The sequence below is a fragment of the Microcaecilia unicolor genome, chromosome 4, assembly GCF_901765095.1.
Source record: "Microcaecilia unicolor chromosome 4, aMicUni1.1, whole genome shotgun sequence".
Lineage (NCBI taxonomy): Eukaryota > Metazoa > Chordata > Amphibia > Gymnophiona > Siphonopidae > Microcaecilia > Microcaecilia unicolor.
The window spans coordinates 88,537,703-88,559,679 of NC_044034.1; the positions used below are offsets into that span (position 1 = coordinate 88,537,703).

The window sequence follows — 21,977 nt, forward strand, 5'->3', positions numbered from 1 at the left end:
TCAAGGATCGTTCTGGACAACTATTATACAACATTGTTGATTATGGATAATTTCAATATCCATGTTGATGTTTATAATCAAGCTCTGGTCTGGATTTTATTGATGCTATATTTGCTCTTTGCTTTCTTCAAATAATTGATTTTTTCCACACAGTTAATAGCAGGAAGAGTAGTTTGGCAAAATATTACAAATTTCATTTTTCTTGGACAAATCACCAATTCATCAGTTTCACTGTCTCTGGATAACATCGTATGTAGCCAGTACTACTACTTATAATTTCTATAGCACTACTAGACGTACGCAGCGCTGTACAAAAAGGCAAGCAGTATTTAATTATAATTCTCTTAATTCAGATTAGCCTTATAAGGACTACTGTAAAAACAGCTTGGTGATTAAGGATGCTGGGATGTCTATATTCATAGTAACATACTAATACAATTCATTCACTCCTCACCTGGACTGGCTTGCTGTATAACCTGTAACTTATATCAGTTCCTCATATCTTAGTCAACTTTATATACAATTTGCCATCAGTTTAGCCACCAATCTATTTATCCCAATTGACTTTGTACAACCCATCCTAGCTCGTCCATATTTAAATTGCATTTGCCCCCCCAGCTACATATTAAGATGTTTCACTGTATTTTATTTTAAAAAAAAGCATTAGCGTCCTATCTACGTTATTTGAATGTTCTAATGCATGTCTATTAGGTATCTGAAAGATTTGTCCATTTGTTTAGCAATTGCCCAATGGCAATTGCCCAAGGGCTGGTGAAATGACTGAGGTTGGATAAATTAGAAGAATATCATCTGCATAAAAAAAGAAATGGATATTATGATCTTGAATTAGTGTAGCCAGTGGACTTAGATAAATGTTAAATAACAGATGGGAAAGAACAGAGCCCTGAAGTACACCACAAGGCAGAAAATGTTGGGAAGAGGTAGAAGTCAATGTCTGCACAATAAATGAACAGTCGGAAAGATAAGAACTAAACCAACTAAGAACTGAACCAGATAGGCCAATATTCTGTAGTCTGGTGAGACGCAATTAGTGACTAACCAGATCAAAGGCAGTGGATAAGTCTAAAGAAACAACTAGTGCAATTTGACCATGATCAAGAATACTATGTAATTCACTAAGAATTGATGTAACAGTTGTTTCTGTACTATGTAGAGACCTGAAACCTGTTTGTCGAGGGTGTAAAATGGATTGATTATCACAATGGCTAAGAAGTTGGTCAAAAACAATTTTTTTCACATAATTTCGAAATGAAAGGTAAATTAGAAAACGGACAGTAATTAGATGAGCTGGCGGGGTCCAAATAGACCTTTTTAAGGAGAGGAGTAACAATTGCTGTTTTCCAATGAGAAGGAACAATATGAGTGTGGGTACTGGTGGGATCCAAAAGAGACATGGGCAGTGAAAGGGTGTAGCCAGCACCAACAGCTACTAACATGGCTGTACTTTATGCCACCTCAACAAGCTATACCATGCCCTTATCCAATCTCCCTTACTCCCCTCAACAAGTTCCCAACCCCGAACAAGACTACCACCCCCATGAATTGAAGGTTCTCTCACACACATACACACTTTTTGAGGCCCTTCCCTCTCTCAAAGCCTCAGTGTACATGCACTGAATTTGACCCACTGCTTTTGACAGACAAGCCTAAGAGAAGAAAAGCCACATGTCCCTACCAGTAGGAAGACACGTTAGCAGGCTTTCTGGTGTACTGCCTCCCCTACCCCATCCTTTTTCCCGGAAACTACAAGTACACGAATTGTGAAATCTACGCACATACTTTTAGCTGCCTTAGTTACCTAGGCCAATTCCTTTCAAAATTGTCTCATCCTGCCTCTATTCTATCAATATCCTCTCAGAAGCAGCAATGAAAAGCAAATATTTCATGTTACTTTTTTTTTTTTTTATCTGCAAAGCAAGAATACACTTAAATATTTCTGGACACATGATCTGAAAATCTTTATTCTTTGGTCTTCAATCTCCCTCTTTCAGATAGTTCATTATTGGCATCTCTGTTACCCAGACCTGCAATCTCCTTCAAAGGTCACACCCAGGGGAATATTGCCACAGTATCCCATTTCTATTTAGCAAACCTGAAAAAACAAGAGGAGGGAAAAAAACAGTACCAGACATACCAGCTTCATTATTAATTGGAAACTCCCAAAGTTTCCCTTCTTTGGTCCATTGAATCATCTCCTCAAACCCATTCCGAGGTGGCTGATGGCCAGCTGCTGAAATCTGTTTAGCCAGCTCCAGATCCCAAAGGGTTGGTGAAGAATCTAAATTTAATAAAGGAAAGTTTTTTAGTTGGTAGACCAGGTACCTTATACAAAAGAAAACAATATTAGAAAACAAATTACTTTATTTATAGTGCCTTGCAAAAAAATACTTCAAAATGCAATAAAGTAGGAGTTTCCACTGATCTACACAATATATTTTACATGTTCAATATGAAAACAAATATAGAAACATTAAAAAAGTAACTAAGAAACCAAAGTTGCGATTGCAAAAGCCTTCATACTCCTTGACTCAATACATGGTGGAAGCCCTTTTGCAGCAACAACAGCCATGAGTCATTTAGGAAATATTTCACCAACTTTGCACAGTGAGACTATGAAGTTTACCCACTATTCTTGGCAAGCTCCTTCAAGTTGGCTGGGAATCATCTGTGGACTACAGTTTTCAAATCTAGCCATATTTTCTGTTTGATTCTGGTCTGGGCTTTGACTAAGCCTCAAACAACAAAGAGAGCGGGAGAAAAAACAAAATAGACCAGAAAGAAACCGCAAAGAGTAAGAGCACCAAAAAAGTTTATTAAGACCCAACACGGGCCGTGTTTCGGTCAACCGGCCTTCTTCAGGGGTCTTCAAATTGACGTATACAGATGTGCCTCCAGAATTCTCATGGAGTGCAAGGCGTAACCACTGGTGCTGTCTAACATTAAACGTCAGCTAATTTTTAAAAAAGGTTCCAGGGGAGATCCGCGAAATTATAGACCGGTGAGTCTTACATCGGTGCCGGGCAAAATGGTAGAGACTATTATAAAGAACAAAATTACAGAGCATATTCAAAAGCATGGATTCATGAGACAAAGCCAACATGGATTTAGTGAAGGGAAATCTTGCCTCACCAATCTATTACATTTCTTTGAAGGGGTGAACAAACATGTGGATAAAGGTGAGCCGGTTGATATTGTGTATCTGGATTTTCAGAAGGCGTTTGACAAAGTACTTCATGAAAGACTCCAGAGGAAATTGGAGAGTCATGGGATAGGGGGTAGTGTCCTATTGTGGATTAAAAACTAGTTAAAAGATAGAAAACAGAGAATAGGGTTAAATGGTCAGTATTCTTAATAGAGAAGGGTAGTTAGTACGGTTCCCCAGGGGTCTGTGCTGGGACCGATGCTTTTAAACATATTTGTAAATGACCTAGAGATGGGATAACTAGTGAGGTAATTAAATTTGCTGACGACACAAAGTTATCCAAAGTAGTTAAATCGCAGGAGGATTGTGAAAAATTACAAGAGGACCTTATGTGACTGGGAGACTGGGCATCTAAATGGCAGATGATGTTTAATGTGAGGAAGTGCAAAGTGATGCATGTGGGAAAGAGGAACCCGAATTATAGCTGCATCATGCAAGGTTCCACGTTAGGAGTCACCGACCAAGAAAGGGATCTAGGTGTCGTCGTTGATGATACGTTGAAACCTTCTGCTCAGTGTGCTGCGGTGGCTAAGAAAGCAAATAGAATGTTAGGTATTATTAGGAAAGGAATGGAAAACAAAAATGAGGACATTATAATGCTATTGTATTGGTCCATGGTGCGACCGCACCTCAAATATTGTGTTCAATTCTGATGCATCTCAAAAAAGATACAGTGGAATTAGAAAAGGTGCAGATAAAGGCGACAAAAATGATAAAGGGGATGCGACGACTTCCCTATCAGGAAAGGCTAAAGCGGCTAGGGCTCTTCAGCTTGGAGAAAAGACAGCTGAGGGGAGATATGATAGACGTTTATAAAATAATGAGTGGAGTGGAACGGGTAGACGTGAAGTGTCTGTTTACGCTTTCCAAAAATACTAGGACTAGGGGACATGCGATGAAGCTACAAAGTAGTAAATTTAAAACGAATCAGAGAAAATGTTTCTTCACTCAACGTGTAATTAAACTCTGGAATTCGTTGACAAAAAATGTGGTAAAGGCGGTTAGCTTACTAGAGTTTTAAAAAGGTTTGGACGGCTTCCTAAAGGAAAAGTCCATAAACCATTATTAAATTGGACTTGGGGAAAATATTTCTGGGATAAGCAGCATAAAATGTTTTGTACTTTTTTGGGGATCTTGCCAGGTATTTGTGACCTGGATTGGCCACTGTTGGAAACAGGATGGTGGCTTGATGGACCTTTGGTCTTTCCCAGTATGGCAACACTTATGTACTTATCAACCCCTCCCATCTCAGTTCCTAAAGAACAGAAAGGGAGGGGGTAAGCAAACAGAAGATGGTGTAGATTAGATAGCACAGTGGCTGTTTTCTGTTCTGCTCTAGGCTCGCTCCCTTCTTGGAAGTCAGAGACAGAAGCAGAATACTCCTGGGCTGCTGTAGAGCTAAAAAGAGAAGTAGTGGAACTGCATTCCAGGTTGTTCCTCCAGAAATAAAGCCCTGACTGTACTGCATCACTACAAAGTTTTCTTTTTAATTCATTGTAATACTGATTTAATGGATACTCCTTAAAAAGCGGGATGAGGTAGGCTGATGGATAAATGATCTGACATGGTCTATATTTCATCTCACTCGCTGTCTCACAGGGTTCCTAGTCAGACATAAATCACAACCATTAAAAACACGCCTTGATCCCATATCTGTAATGTATTTTTTTTCCTACTAAAAACTCATTCAATAAGAAATACTGGTTCTTTCTCATACTCCACTAAAAGCACCAAAGATGATGTTGGTTGATAGTTGTTCAAGTCTACAAATTATCAAAACTATTTCAGGGTATATTTTTTGACCTAAGAAGTTTTTCATTCTGTTCAGCTTTTCCAAATACTGCCCTACTGAATTCAAGTTTAAAAAAAAAATAAAAAAGTGGAATCTAGCATTCTGATAAGGAGCATGCAATGTATTAATAAAATGATAACCAGCAAAGAAAATGTGGGAGACAAATTTAAGAATCAAATAGTTTGTGGTACTTCCTAGTAGTCTGGTCAAAAATAATTTCGCAATGAGCCTTTTCAGCCAGGTTCTTGTGCAATGAGAATCTTTGCATGGAAACATCATAGGTTTCCTCAGGCAATAAAACAAGGAAATGTCTGAGGCAACTGAAAGCAGTAACAGTACAGTCAGGTGGGTCTTCACTTCCTAGACACAAGACCTGCTCAGGATATGTACAGAATATAGTTGCTTACTTCCAATAAATATTCTCTGTAGATAACAGGATGTAATCAAGCACACAAGTAATGTCATTGTACAGTGCCAGGCCAGAATAGCTCTCCAAGAGCTCAAAATTGGCCTAAAATTCTAAGCATGTACAATCCTTCCCATGCAGAGTAGTTTGTTCTGTCAGCTCCATAGCTCAGGTAGTAGTACAACTGTTAGGGATTATGTGCCTAATTAACCCTGCTGTCTACAGAGAACATCCATTACAGGTAAGCAACTTTCTCAGCCTACAAGTGGATGTCACCCAAGTTCAGGGTTGCTTCAGTTGCCACATAACTTTCTCAGCACTGCGGAGCAGCCTGATCAGATGATATGAAAGCTGAAGAGATTACAGAGATTGCTCAGTACTATTCTACTGAGAGCACTGTCTGACTGAAGCCTCGTTCGGGGATAAGTATGAGGAAAAGGTTTGAAGCAATTTTCTTTATCATAGAATTCTCTACACTGTAATCTGAAATTAAAGGAAAAGGGACAATATTCCAAGTAATTTCAACAGTCAAATACAATAAAGAAAAACTGATCCCCAAAAGTCCACCACTGGGAGGAACAGCAGTAAACCAAAGGAAAAAGAATACATCAAAGATGCAAATTAAGCCTGTATTAATCTAAACTTCTCTTGTCAAAACTGTAGACAGGACAATCACGCCTATTCATAATAATTAAGCCGCCTTCTCAGTAACATCCAAAAAGTCTTTAAATTGTGATGGGAAAAAGAAAAATAAGATCTAGATTGTTTCTTAATTACTCATTTCCTAGAGAACCTCATAAAGACTAAATTAAGGGCCAATACCCTAGGAGGCTCATTTTCAAAGCACTTAGAATTACAAAGTTCCATAGGTTACTATGGGGCTCATTTTCAAAGCACTTAGACTTACAAAGTTCCATAGGTTACTGTGCAACTTTATAAATCTAAGTGCATTGAAAATACGCCTCATACTAACCTATGGAACTTTGTAAATCTAAGTGCTTTGAAAATACGCATCTAAGTCTCACAGACAAAACATATCTCCTAATTTGTAGTACAGCAGAAGGTAAATCAGAAAAGATATTAACCTTATGAACATGAAATTTACAAAAGGTTGAAATTTAAAGTGTAAAGAAAAAACTTCTCTCTGTCAGAAGTTTACAAATCACGCCAGCCTTCTGCCCCTGCCTGCCTTCATAAACTCCTTATCGCTACACTCCCCTCCATTTCCTCCATTCTGCGGACCACAACCTTCTCTGGCTGCTGTCACCTTCAGAACTCCATTTCACTAATTCACGCTCCACCGCTTTTCGCAATGTTGGCCTAAAACTGTGTAATGAGCTTCTGCTTCACATTAGGAACCTACTAACGCTTTCTGCATTTAAGAAATTACTTAAATCTCACCTGTTTATTCTTTACTTCAGATTTTCACTAGGTTGTTAAGGTTTCTATTTTTTTTCTTTACTTTCTTCTCCTGTCTCATTTTATTGTACTGGGTTTGATCTTCCATATTCCCATGATATCAAATGGACGTTAAACTCCACAGATCTCAATGAGACTCCAAAGGTGCGCCGGCTCTGATCCTGATCTTATGGGGCTTGAAGGACAAGCTCAGATGTCATCAGAGTCTCTCTCCATGCACTGCAGTCTGGGTCCTGGTGCTAAGCTGATCTTTCTAACAAAATATTATCTAAACTGCTGAGGGGTAGGAAACTTCCATCTCTTCCCTGAAGCAATTTTCAACTAGTGCTAACCTATCCCTGCTACTTTGGATACACTTTCCGGTGGAAGCAGCAGTGGCTTTTTTGCCTGATGAGGTTTGATCTTACTGTGTAGAATACATGGTGCCTCTGGAATTCCAAATTTGTTGAGATCAACAAGTAGATGAACAGCTGTGCAACTTTCTAATAGATTCTGTTCCTTTAAAATAGTAGGTGAGAGCCCATTTGTAGTCAAGGGTGGAGGGATTTCTTATGGCGATGTTAATGCAATTTAGGATAAAATGTTAGAAGTACTCTATCTTGATTCTCATGAAAAGGTGTGATCACACAGAACCACCTTATAATAATGAAAGTGCAAGGCTCATAAATGACAACATCTTACACTGATCCGTCCAGCTAAAATAACTGCTGCCAGAAAGTACTTTATAGATTAGATGTTTGGGAGATAAGGATTACATCAGTAAAAATATCTGTTTCATCAGACATGAAAGGATGACTTTCAGGTACCATGAAACAGGAAGTTATCTGTACTTGTGACTTGACATAAAGAAGCCCTATCATAAACCCTGAAGCAATGGGGACACTGAGAAGCCAAACTCACTAAGGTGAATTTTAATAGATCTGTAGACTATGATGATAAATATGGTAAATATGGACACCACTTTTGGTGTCCTCCAATTAATAAAGCACCAGACTGAGAAGCCTTCTCTATTTGAAAGCATATGATTGCGTTGTGGAAAGTTTTCGTGCTACCATTAAGATATCCTGAATAGGAAATGGCAGACTGAAGGAGGTAATTAGCCACTGCTCTATTTCCATGCCATTAGAGCAAGGTAAAATTATGTATCATACCTGATAATTTTCTTTCCATTAATCATAGCTGATCAATCCATAGACTGGTGGGTTGTGTCCATCTACCAGCAGGTGGAGATAGAGAGCAATCCTTTTGCCTCCCTATATGTGGTCATGTGCTGCCGGAAACTCCTCAGTATGTCGATATCAAAGCTCCATCCGCAGGACTCAGCACTTAGAGAATTACACCCACAAAGGGACACTGCCCAGCTCACCACCGCCGAAATGGGGGAGGGGAATCAACCCAGCTCATCCCCACACAAGTGGGGGAGGGGAATCTGTCCAGCTCATCCCCGCGGAGCGGGGGAGGGACACCACACCCGCCGATGCGGGGGGATCTGGCTTATCCTGCAACCGCGGGAGGAGCTGACTGACCCTAACACCGCCGAAGCGGGAGGGGTACAAAGCTGCCCTACAGCCGCACGAAGCGGGAGGGAGCGCCGGCAGAATTTAGGTCTCAATCCAGCCCCGTAAAACGGAGGGGAGAGGAATGCAGCAGCTCACTGTAACACAAAATCGTCTCAACTCCTGAAGAATCCAATTGAAAAAACTTGAACACGAAGTCCTCCTGAACAGGAACTGAAGACTAAACTTGAACCTGAAATGCAACCAGAATATAAACAGTACAGATATCTGGGAGGGGCTATGGATTGATCAGCTATGATTAATGGAAAGAAATTTATCAGGTATGATACATAATTTTACCTTCCATATCATCATGCTGATCAATCCATAGACTGGTGGGATGTACCGAAGCAGTACTCACCCAGGGCGGGACATAGAAATCCCTGACCGCAACACTGAAGCTCCAAACCGGGCCTCCGCCCGAGCAGCCACAGTCAAGCGGTAATGTCTGGAGAAGGTATGAGCCGATGCCCAAGTTGCCGGCCTACAAATCTCTTCCAAGGAGACGGACCCGGCCTCTGCCATTGAGGCCGCCTGTGCTCTAGTGGAGTGAGCCTTCAGCTGGATAGGCGGCACCTTCCCCGCGGCCACATAAGCCGCTGCAATGGTTTCCTTGACCCATCGTGCTACTGTAGGCTTGGCAGCCTGCAGACCCTTACGAGGACCTGCAAACAGCACAAACAGATGATCTGACTTCCGGAAATCATTGGTTACTTCCAAGTATCTGATGATGACTCGTCTCACATCTAGATATTTGAGAGCAGAGTACTCCTCTGGGTACTCCTCCCTACGAAAGGAGGGTAGACAGAGCTGCTGATTCACATGGAAGCGAGAAACAATCTTGGGCAGAAAGGAAGGCACTGTGCGAATAGACACTCCTGCCTCAGTGAATTGCAGAAAGGGCTCTCGACATGATAGCGCCTGGAGCTCGGAAACTCTTCTGGCTGAAGTGATAGCCACCAAAAAGACTGCTTTCAACGTCAGGTCTTTCAGAGATGCCCTCGACAAGGGTTCAAAAGGCGGCTTCTGCAAGGCTCTTAGCACCAGATTGAGATTCCACGCAGGTACCACTGAGTGCAGAGGAGGGCGCAGGTGATTAACTCCCTTGAGAAAGCGCACCACATCTGGCTGCGAGGCCAGGGAAGCACCCTTCAGGCGACCCCTGAAGCAAGCCAGAGCTGCTACCTGGACTTTAAGGGAACTGAGCGACAGGCCTTTCTCCACACCTTCTTGCAGGAACGCCAACACTGAAGAAATTGGAGCAGTGAAGGGAGAAAGAGAGCCTGCCTCACACCACAATGCAAAGGTATGCCAAATCCTGGCGTAAGCAGTAGAAGTAGAGCGCTTCCTCGCTCTCAGCATAGAGGCGATGACCTTGTTTGAGAAGCCCTTCTTCCTCAGACGCTGCCGCTCAATAGCCAGGCCGTAAGACCAAAGGGGGAGGGATCCTCCATCACCACGGGACCCTGATGCAACAGGCCCTGCTCCGCTGGCAGCTACAGAGGGCCGTCCACTGAGAGCCTGATCAAGTCCGCATACCAGGGATGTCTGGGCCAGTCCGGACCCACCAGGATTATCCGGCCCAGATGCTTTGCTACCCGGTCTAGCACCCTGCCCAACATGGGCCAGGGCGGGAACACATAGAGAAGCTCCTGTGTCGGCCACTGTTGGAGAAGAGCATCTACTCCCAGAGATCGAGGGTCCCGTCCTCTGCTGAAAAAGCGCGGTACTTGGCAATTGGCCGATGACGCCATCAGATCTAGGCTCGGCTGGCCCCAGCGCTTCGTGATGTCCAAGAACGCCTGAGCAGATAGCTGCCACTCTCCGGGATCCAAGGTATGGCGACTGAGAAAGTCTGCCTTGACATTCATGACTCCCGCAATGTGGGCCGCCGACAGCTGTTCCAGGTTCGCTTCCGCCCACTGGCATAGATTCATGGCCTCCTTGGCTAGAGGGGCGATCTTGGTACCTCCCTGGCGATTGACATAGGCCACAGCCGTGGCATTGTCCGACAGGACCCGTACTGGCTTCAACGCCAGTACCGGGAGAAACTCCAAAAGCGCCAACCGAATGGCTCTGAGTTCCAGGAGGTTGATAGACCACTTTGCCTCTGCAGGAGACCAGAGCCCCTGCGCTGTCCTTCCCAAGCAGTGGGCTCCCCAGCCCGTCAAAGAGGCGTCCGTCGTGACGACAACCCACTCCGGGGTCAAAAGAGGCATCCCTGGGGACAGCTTGTCTGGCCTCAGCCACCAGCCCAGCGCCTTGCGCACTGCTGGATCCAAGGGAAGGCGCACAGCGTAATCCTCCGACACTGGAGTCCATCGCTGCAGCAGAGAGTGCTGTAGAGGTCTCATATGGGCCCTGGCCCAGGGCACTACTTCCATCGTGGCCGTCATAGAGCCCAACAGCTGCACATAGTCCCAAGCCCGAAGAGGAGAGGCTACTAGGAACTGGTCCACCTGAGCCTGAAGCTTGACAATCCAATTGTTTAGCAGGAACACTCTGCCCACTTGGGTGTCGAAACGAACTCCCAGATACTCCAGGGACTGAGTCGGGCGCAGCTGGCTTTTCTCCCAGTTGATGATCCACCCCAGGGAGCTCAAAAGAGCAATCACCCGGTCTGAAGCTCTGCCGCACTCTGCATAAGAGGGGGCTCGGATCAACCAGTCGCCCAGATAAGGATGGACTTGTACTCCTTCCTTGCGTAGGAAGGGCGCGATGACCACCATTACTTTGGAGAAGGTCTGCGGAGCAGTAGCCAACCCGAACGGGAGGGCTCTGAACTGGAAGTGTCGGCCCAGGACTGCAAAACGCAGAAAGCGCTGATGAGGAGGCCAGATGGGAATATGCAAGTATGCTTCCTTGATGTCCAAGGATGCCAGGAACTCCCCTGCCTTCACTGCCGCTATAACAGAGCGGAGAGTCTCCATTTGGAAGTGTCGAACTTTCAAGGCCCAATTGACCCCTTTGAGGTAGAGGATAGGCCGCATAGAACCTCCTTTCTTTGGTACCACAAAGTAAATGGAGTAACGTCCCTTGCCAAACTGATCTTCTGGCACCGGAACGACCGCACCCAGGCGGATCAGATTGTCCAAAGTCTGCTGCACTGCCACAGCTTTGACCGGAGACTTGCAGGGAGAGTGCACAAACCCGTCTCTTAAGGGTCGGCAGAACTCTAGCTTGTAGCCGTCTCTGATGACTTCCAGCACCCAAACGTCTGAAGTTACCCTGGTCCACTCGCCCAGAAACGAGAATAGGTGTCCTCCAATCTGCTCTGAGCCATGGACCAGGGCCGCGTCATTGGGTACGAGACCCTGGGGGAGGACCGGAGGACGCACCTCCGGGACGGCGGTCTCTGCGAAAGGAATGCTGCTTGGGGGAGAAGTTCCTTTTGAAGGAAGAGGGGCAGAGGAGCCCGACTTGCCCGGGCGATACCGACGGGCTTCCTGAAACCGTCCTTTGGAGGAACCGGGGCGGGCACCACTGGCCCGAGCCCTGACCTCCGGTAACCTCTTGCCCTTAGACGTGCCGAGATCGGTCACAATCTTGTCCAGCTCGACCCCAAAGAGCAGCTTGCCTTTAAAAGGCAACTTAGCCAGGCTAGCCTTAGAGGCGTGGTCAAGCAGACCAATGCTTCAGCCAAAGCCAGCGCCGTGCAGAGACTGTCTGAGCCATACCTTTAGCCGAAGCTCTCAAGACATCATACAGTAAGTCTGCCAAGTAGGCCAAGCCCGATTCCAGGGCCGGCCAATCAGCCCTCAAGGAAGGATCCGAGGGGGAAGCCCGCTGCACAATTGTCAGGCACTCCCTGGCCACATAGGAGCCGCAAACTGAGGCCTGCAAACTTAAAGCCGCTGCCTCGAAGGACGACTTTAAAGCCGCCTCCAATCTTCTGTCTTGGGCATCCTTTAGGGCCGTGCCACCTTCCACCGGCAACGCCGTTTTCTTAGTCACAGAAGTGATTAAAGAATCCACGGTAGGCCAAAGAAAGGCCTCCCGTTCACCTTCAGGCAGAGGATAGAGGCGGGACATAGCCCTAGCCACATTAAGGCTCGCTTCTGGGAAATCCCATTGAGCCAAAATCAAGGTGTGCATGGCTTCATGCACGTGGAAGGTTCTAGGTGGGCGCTTCGTCCCCAGCATAATGGCACAGCCAGCAGAGGCTGAGGGAGAGACGTCCTCCGGAGAGGAAATCTTCAAAATGCTCATGGCCTGCACTAACAGGTTGGGCAAGTCCTCTGAGCGAAAGATCCGCGCTGCAGAGGGGTCATCCACTCCATCCGAGCGGGAATCCGTCTCCTCCAAGGAGTCCCCAAAGGACCGTTGGGAGAACTCAGATACGCTGCCCTCATCTACATCAGAGGAGACCGAGTCCTCTAAGGCCTGGAAATCCACCCGAGGGTGTTTGCTTCCGGAGGCCTCAACCCCTTTATCAGACAGGGGAGCAGGGGCAGCGTTTTGCTTAAGAAAAGCCTGATGCAGCAGCAAAATGAACTCAGGGCAGAAACCCCCCAAACTGTGCACTTCCGCAGCCTGGGCCACAGCCCTAGACGCACCCTCAACCGGCGCTCGCAAGAGCGGGGGAGAAACATGCTGCGCATCCAAAATGGCGTGCGGCGCGAAACTCCGAGGAGCCGCGCAGGAAGAACGGCGCTTAACTTTAGCCACTTTCTTGCCGTCGCCCGAATCAAGGGCGGCCATAGCATTAACATCTCCCACCTCGAGGGCGGCCCAAGAAGAAGCCGTCCGAGCAGAGTGGCCGGCCAAAATGGAGGGGGCGAGCAGCGGGGATGGGCACTTATGGCGGGAAAAACCGCCGCACCTGAGGAAGAACCGGGACACTGACCGGACTCCAAACTGACGCCCAAAAAAGGTGATTCAGGCTTTGAAACCCCCGCATCCCGCTAGATGCGCCCATGCGGTCCGGGGAACGATTCTTCGCGCCCTCGCCCTCCGACGCCATAAGCCACGTGGAGACCGATCAGGGAACCCCCTGCCCGCAACAAAAGGTAAAAATTACCTGCTTCTCGCTCCGAGCTTTAACGAACTGGTGTCCCAGTGAGCAGCTGCAATAAACGCTGATATAAACGTTGAAATAAACGCCCTTAAAGGACGTTCAAAATTATTATTATTTTTTTTTTTAACGGAGCCAGCGGGAGGGGGGAGAAAAGGAGGGACCTGGCACCACCAGGTTTGCACTTGCTCAAGAAGAGCCCTCAACCCCAGGTACTCAACAAAACCTAAGAATTAGGCTTGGAGACCTAGCCAGAGCTGCTGCTGTGTGTGACCACCACCTGCTGAGATAGAGAACATACTGAGGAGTTTCCGGCAGCACATGACCACATATAGGGAGGCAAAAGGATTGCTCTCTATCTCCACCTGCTGGTAGATGGACACAACCCACCAGTCTATGGATTGATCAGCATGATGATATGGAAAGGACTTGATAATGGAATGTAGAAATGTGCCCCCGTTTTATATTAACAAGGTGAGAAAGTTTGGACTACACAGAGTGGTAACCAAGAGTCTTTTCAGATAGTAAGATGCTAGGAGAATCGTTGTGTTGGATCTCCTTTGAAATTTGTGTAGGGTTTTGGTCATCATAGAGATGAATAGATAAGTGTACATGAGGGGCCATGCCCCTTCTATAACCAGCACATCCTGCATTCTCGCTATTGTCAAACAAGTCAATTTAAGGCGTGCACCTTTCCTAAAAAAATACTAACAAGAGTGTGAGGTTCTAGGAAACACTCATAAGGTTAAAGAATCCTGTTGCATTTGTCTATCAATTGGTTTTGACTCCCTGGTATGTTAACAGTGTGGACTGAGGAATGCAAAGACCCTAATTTATGCTGCCTCTTGGCATTGCTGGCATATAAAAATTAGGGGCAGAAATGCTAGATATGTGGAGCTAATTTTATAACAGATGCTAAAGTGAAAAGTTCAGAAAGGTGTCTTATAAAAGCTTAAAGGCGGACATGATTATAAGATTTTTCAAACATGCTCTTGCAGAATCTGTCAGACAATGGTTGGAAAAAATTATCAAGTGCTGCTTTAAGCTATGAGACTATATCCTTGAAGTACATTGACTCTAAACATGATGTCATGTCAGATATTTTATAAAAAGGAAAATGCAGTGAGGTCAAAAGGCAAAAACAAGGAGTCCAAAGATGTAGAAAATAACATCAATTTATTCATCAACATGAGTTGGATGAGACACAGTCCATGTAGCTAAAAAGTCATGCAGTAAAGCAACTGGAGAAAGGAGACTCGACACCGCCGTGTTCTGGCAATGGTGTCTGCGACAGAAGTCAATTATTCGAGTATTTCCCAAACCTGGTCCTGGAGGTGTCTCATCCAGTCAGGTTTTCAGGATATCCACAATGAAAATTCATGAGAGAAATCTGCATGCACTACCTCTACCTCATGCAAATCTATCTCATGAATATTCATTTTGGATATCCTAAAAACCTGACTGGCTGGGGTGCCTCCAGGATTAGGTTTGGGAACCACTGAATTATTCAATTAAGTTGCTATGCTAAAGCATTGATGCATGAGCCTTGATATAAACAGAATTGCACTGTGCTCTTATGCTGTGGAAGAGTTAACTCCTTTATAGCGAGATTGAGAATTTCAAAAGTGGCTTTACTACATGACTTTAGCTACATAGACTGTTTCTTATTTGACATATGTTGATAAATAAATTGATGTCACTTACCACCTCTGTTGGACTTCTTGTTTTTACCTTGTGACCTCACTGCATTTTCCTTTATGTATTTTTTGTGAGGATCTTTTTCTCCTTTTTTACTCCACAGATATTTTATAAAAGTAATATAGGCACTTAAGTGCCTTTATAAAATTGAATCCTATAATAACCCCTGGTAGAGCACAAATTCTCTTGCACACTTTCACCTGCTCCAAAGAATATATAAATATGTGCATATATATCACAACTTCAGTGTTGTTCAAAGTACTTAATTAAAAATAAATGTATATTTTAATACTTAAGTAAAAACAGAAGTACAATGAAAAACACATTACAAAATTTACTTAAGTAAAAGTAAAAAGTCATTGCTTAATACTTTTTGAGTAAAAAGTAAAAATACCACAACTACAATGAATGCAAGTATTGTCAACAACTTTACTGCTCTGCAATTCAATGCACTTTGCTTTTAGTAAAACTCAATTTTTCAAAATAGCTGTCACTCATGCGAGTGTGCTTGTGAGTCATTAATTCAGCACAGCTAAAAAGGTGTTCAACAACTGCGCTAGCAGGAAGTGGAGTCTTTAGTCTGATAAAAAGTTCTTTCAAATCAAGTCAGGCTGAATATTACTGATAGTCTTCTGACTTGGTCTGCAGGCATTGATCAAGGGAATCTCTGTCTGAAACACTTGACTTTCGTACAGCAAAGAGTACTTTATTATTATTTTTGCCACTATCATCTGCATTAGAAATAGTGCTAATTCATCACTTGCATCTTCATATTTGTTATCGTCATCATGCTGTCCAAGTAAAAAGAAAGCTTTCACAAAGTTGGAATCATCATCTGTTGTTGTTCTAACAATTTTTCAAGTGATGGCAAACTCTGAATATCTTTGAAAACTGATGCAAGAACACCAAATTTGTGTGGAAACCCTTCAATCTTAAGGCCAGACAAGCAGACTTCCTCTCTAAAGACTATCAATCCTATGGATAGTCACCCTGATATAAAACTTTCAGTGGGATTACCAGCAATCTGTTGTGGTAGAGGCATATTTGTTCACCAAGAACTGCAACCAGCTTCAGCTTCACCTCCGCTTCAAAGTAACTAAACTCATCACTGTTCTCTTTGGCTGGAAACCGGTAACCATTTCAACAAATATAAGCAACTCCATTGTTCTTATAGGCTATATTCACTGAACAGCAAAATTTAAGATAAGATGACCCTCTTTTTGCGTGATGAGCTTTGCAACAGCAAAATCCTGTTCCTGGTTTTGCTGTTTCATTTGGTTTAACTGAGGAATTATCATTTACATCTCGCTTCCACTTACTTTTTACTTTTAACTGCAAGCATCAGATGTAACTGAATAAAAGTAGTAAAAATTGGCAAAGCTATTACTTCAGTAAAAGTAACGTCATCCTGTACTTCTTTACAAGTAAAAGTAACAAAACTTTTACTTAAGTACAGTAATTAGTTACATTTACTTAGTTACTATACAACACTGCACAACTCTATCCCTGTTTTGCCCAGGAATGCCTATGCATAGCACCACATACAAATAAAGGCTATTTTGTTGGCACATGTACTTGCACAGATGCAGTCAGTCACACAATTTTGTAAGTCATTTTCCATGTGTAAAACACACGGAACACACTTTACAGAATTACCCTCCATAAGCATGTTTGTTCCATCATAGCTCTGTGCATTTCACTTGTAAGATCCACAGTACTGAATCCCTAATCACTTCTGCATCACAGTTAACTGTATCAAGTGTAACGTCATAAAACCACATCATAAACCAGATCTCTGTGCCTCAAAGTCTTACAAAACTAAGCTAGATATTGTTTTTGAATTTAGCTGAGATCTGTTGATTATGCTTGAGAGTTAGATCATTATCAGTGAACTTTTAAAGTACTTTTGACATGTCAAAGGCAGAATGCATAGAAACATGCAAAATTTGAAGACTATGATACATACCTGTTGGAGTCTATAACGCAAGACTATGAGGGGCATAATCGAACAGGGTGGCTCGGTGAAGGGGCGGGAAAACCCGTATTATCGAAACAAGATGGGCGTCCATCTTTCGTTTCGATAATACAGTCGGGGACGCCCAAATCTCAACATTTAGGTCGACCTTAGAGATGGTCGTCCCCGGTTTTCGGTGATAATGGAAACTGGGGACGCCCATCTCAGAAACGACCAAATCCAAGCCATTTGGTTGTAGGAGGAGCCAGCATTCGTAGTGCACTGGTCCCCCTGACATGCCAGGACACCAACTGGGCAACCTAGGGGGCACTGCAGTGGACTTCACAAATTGCTCCCAGGTGCATAGCTCCCTTACCTTGTGTGCTGAGCCCCCCAAAAGCCCACTCCCCACAACTGTACCACCACTACCATAGTCCAAAGTGGTGAAGGGAGGGCACCTACATGTGGGTACAGTGAGTTTCTGGTGGGTTTTGAAGGGCTCACATTTACCACCACAAGTGTAACAGGTGTGGGGGGGGGGGGGGGGGACTGGGCCTGGGTCCACCTGCCTGAAGTGCACTTCACCCACTAAAACTGCTCCAGGGACCTGCATACTGCTGTCATGGAGCTGCGTATGACATTTGAGGCTGGCAAAAAAATGTTTTGAAGTTTTTTTTTAGGGTGGGAGGGGGTTGGTGACCACTAGGGGAGTAAGGGGAGGTCATCCCTGATTCCCTCCGGTGGTCATCTGGTCAGTTCGGGCACCTTTTTGAGGCTTGGCCGTAAGAAAAAATGGACCAAGTAAAGTCGCCTAAGTGCTCATCAGGGACGCCCTTCTTTTTTCCATTATCGGCCGAAGATGCCCATCTCTTAAGCACGCCCCAGTACCGCCTTTGCTATGGTGCCGACATGCCCCCAAGAACTTTGTTCGTGCCTGTGACGGAAAGCAGTTGAGGGCGCCCACAATTGGCTTTCGATTATGCCGATTTGGGAGACCCTGAGAGGAGGACGCCCATTTCCTGATTTGTGTCGGAAGATGGGCATCCTTCTCTTTCGAAAATAAGCCTGTATGTCACCCAGATTTTCATGACTGAAGTTAGATTTGTGTCTAGTTTATGTTTATTTATAAATTTAATATACTGCCTTATCAGAATCAGGTCAAAGCAGTTTACAATTACAAAAAAAAAAAAGCCCTCAAAATCGTAAGAAAGGAACACCAATAAAATCGATAGGAAAGTTAATAACAGTCACACTCACAGGAAGGAAGATAAGGGGGGAGAGGTCACAGAAGGAGAGGGAGGAGGAAGGAAACAGATCACTCTTAAGTCAATCAGGCATAGCAGATCTAAGAGTAAATCGGGAACTCAGTGATCCGTATGCCAGACAGCCTGGCCTACTCCCTGTGAATTCTAAATGTGTGCACCAAACGGAGAATATTTTACATCCAAATTTCAAGAAAAACTGGGAAGCTGTATTTTTAATACGAATGACTACAGTAATAGACCAAGAACAGAGAGGAAGGAGGCAAGTGGCAGAATTATCTTGCCCATCCTAGCACCATTCCTCCCAGCTCCTTGTCTTTTTCCCTTTCCAGCTAAATTCAGCTCCTCATCCCACTCAGCTCGGTTGCTTGTCCATAGCAGTCACATCACACAAGCCCTGCACATGGGTGCTTTCATTTGCATAGTTACACTTACATCAGCATACACTCACATTAAACTGTATGCTGACCCGAAGAACATGATGCTATTATGGAGCACATGACTGGGAAGGACCAAGAGCTGGAAGTCAGGAGCAAAAGGGGAACAGAGGAGGCAGCTGAGCCATAAAAAGAGTTATGGATTTGATATACCACCTTTCTGTGGTACAACCAAAGCAGTTTACTTTTATTACATGCAGGTACTTTCTCTGTCCCTAGTGGGCTCACAATTTAAATTTTTGTACCTGAGGAAACGGAGGGTTAAGCGACTTGCCCAGGATCACAAGGAGCTGCAGTGGGAATCAACCCAGATTCTCAACCCACTGCACTAGCCATTAGGCTACTCCACACCAAGGGGAGCAGGTAAGTGGCCAGGAAACAACCTTTGGAATCACTAATTGGAGAAATACTATTATTAATTTGTTTAGCACAAACTAGAAGTGCACAGGTTTGACAGACACACAACATGGAGAATGGTTATTTGTATCACAAAAACAAGAATGTAACAGTTTTTGGTAATACAACAGCAGTTAAGTTTGTACCCTGGAATTAGCATTGTGCTGCTTCTGAACTAACCTGCTTCAGGTATCTCGACAGCATCAGTATAGGATTTAGGAAAAATATTCAGCCTCTTCCTTGTATACAGTTCCCTCCTAGAGTAAAGAAGAAGGAAAAATGAAAAGAATCCTTTTCAAAATGCTGTTTAAAACCCAATTTTCCAAGTACAAATAAAATAGGCTTCTGACACACTGCAGAGAATGAAAGTTGAGATGCTAGTGCATTTGTTCAAGGATACAACCACATCCTCAAACCTTCATACTTGATAGCACAGCTAAGTAGGCTTTGCATTTGAGATAGCGCTATATAATGCAGCTAATCAGGCATGAAAGCCCAATTCCCTATATGTTTCCCAGTAAAAGGATTAACATAATTTGTCATTATTTTAGATTTGATTTACTTCAATTTAAATGTTTAGGGAACCTAATTACATGGAAAGCAGCTAATTTAGTACAGCAGTTGAGAGTCACAGCTGGAAGGAGGCATCGCTTAATCCTACTATAAGACAGACTGCAGATATTTGGAAAACGACTCCTGCTAACTCAAAAATATGACTTAAAACTACATCCACTTCCTTTCTTCCTTGTATCTAGGATCTGCTAAACTAGAATAGGCACCAACAGAAATATTATAAAGTTAACCTCTTGTTAATTCTTCTTAAGTTCAGACCTGTCCATTCTGGTAACTCACTGCTGTTTCTTGCTGCCCTAGATTTATAAGTGTCTGTACAGTGCATCTGTACTATAATGGATATTTACAGAAGGAAATCACAGATCATGTGGATCACATAACTGAAAATGGAGGGGATAAAGTGGAAGCACCAAAGGACTATGGCCCAGCAGGGAAAAGAGACCTGGGGCTTCCATACTCCAAACAACTGATTCTGGCACTGTCCATTCTACAGGTCATGAAAAATATATGCAGTTATGTAAAGGACAGAACACACAAAACATGTCAAAGAGCTACAGTAGGGAACAAGGTTCCTAGCTGCTTGTCCCAACATCTTTCAACATCAACCTCCTCTTTCCAGGGTTCTTAACATAGGGTGTTGTCCTCGGTTTTCCATTTCCCCCCTTGATCAAGATCCTATTCTCTCTTTCCTCTCCATCTGCTGTAAGTGCCAATTTTCTGCTGACAGACTCAGGGGTGCTCCCTCCACTGCTATCTCGGCTCACACCAATTACCCCAAGCCATCAGCACACATGCGGCTAGGAAGCCCACTGCAACTTGCAGTGGGCTTCATAGCTATATGTGTGCTGATGGCTCTACAGCATCCTGCCCCCACAGAACAGAAAGTCTTTGTCCTAGGGGGTGGGGTGCTGCAAATCCATCAGTGCACATGGGGGTAGGAAGCCCCAGGTTGCCTTCTGGTCTTTTATCTCTGCAGCAGGTCTTGGGGTTGCCGTGTGGCAGCCATAGGTGACTGGACAGCAGGGAAGGGAGCTGCTGTCAGGGAGAAGGAGGTTGAAGGAGAGATGGAAAGCATGAAACAAGGACCCAGAGGAGAGATGATAGACCACCAGGGAAGGGGAGAATAAGGATATAGAAAAGGGATGCTGGGCATCAGGGAAGGAATGGGGAGGGAATGATGCTCCTCATGGGGGAGGATAAGGACAAGAGACACTATGTAGAAATGCTAAAGGCAGGGACATAGAGGGGAGATGGATGGTGGACACGGAGAGAGAAGAAATATCAAATCCACAGGAGATCTGGGAAAGGGAGTTAAAAGATGACAGAGGAATGTAGCAATCAAAGACTGGGACCAACATGATTAAAAAAATAACATTAATAGTCAACAAAAGCAGAAAGAACTTTATTTTCTATTTAGTAATGTGAATATGTTAATTTTTAGAAAATACAGAGCCAGTATTAGAAATGAGAAGGGCCCAGGGAAGAAATTTGGGAGGGGATCCAAAAGCCCACCAACAGGCTACGATTTTCTCAGCTTCAGGGATGAATGGTGCCCAGTAGCATCTATCCCACTAGCAGTCAAACTGATGGAAAGCATGGTAACCAAACAACTTGCTGATTACGTAAACAAATTCTCCATACTACATGAATCACAATCGGGATTTCGCCCTCTCCATAGCACTGAAACAGTATTAACTACTCTCCTGGCCAAATTCAAGCAGGAAATAGCAACAGGTAAAAGCATACTTCTCCTTCAATTCCACATGTCTAGTGCATTCGACATGGTAAACCATAATATACTACTAAGACTCCAAGATTACTTCGGCATTGGTGGAAACATACTTAGTTGGATCAAGGGTTTCCTACCCACCAGGACATACCAAGTGAAATCAAATTCAAACATATCATCACCGTGGAAAGCAGACAGCGGAGTACCTCAAGGATCACCACTATCACCAATCCTTTTCAACCTAATGATGACCCCACTAGCCAAGTCCTTATCCAACCAAGGCCTCAACCCATACATCTATGCAGATGACGTCACAATATACATACCTTACAAACACGATCTGACAGAAATCACCAACGAAATCAAGCTCAGCATGAACATCATGGACTCATGGGCAAATGCATTTCAACTAAAACTTAATACAAAAAAGCCACACTGTCTCATTCTCTCATCCCAACACAACACGAACAAACCCACAATACCCCGGACTACACCCTCCCTATCTCAGACAACCTGAA

The 21,977-nt window shown here is 44.1% G+C and overlaps 1 protein-coding gene across 1 annotated transcript in view; it reads right to left on the reverse strand.

Annotated features, from left to right (window-relative positions):
• MRPS31 (mitochondrial ribosomal protein S31) overlaps window positions 1-21,977 on the reverse strand; it is a 148,749-nt gene that overhangs the window by 24,100 nt on the left and 102,672 nt on the right. Inside the window, exons 5-6 of the mRNA XM_030199404.1 lie at window positions 19,338-19,414; window positions 2,156-2,299 (exon numbers count right to left, since the gene is read on the reverse strand). Of these exons, the coding sequence (XP_030055264.1) occupies window positions 2,156-2,299; window positions 19,338-19,414 (221 nt within the window). The remainder of the gene's footprint in view (window positions 1-2,155; window positions 2,300-19,337; window positions 19,415-21,977) is intronic.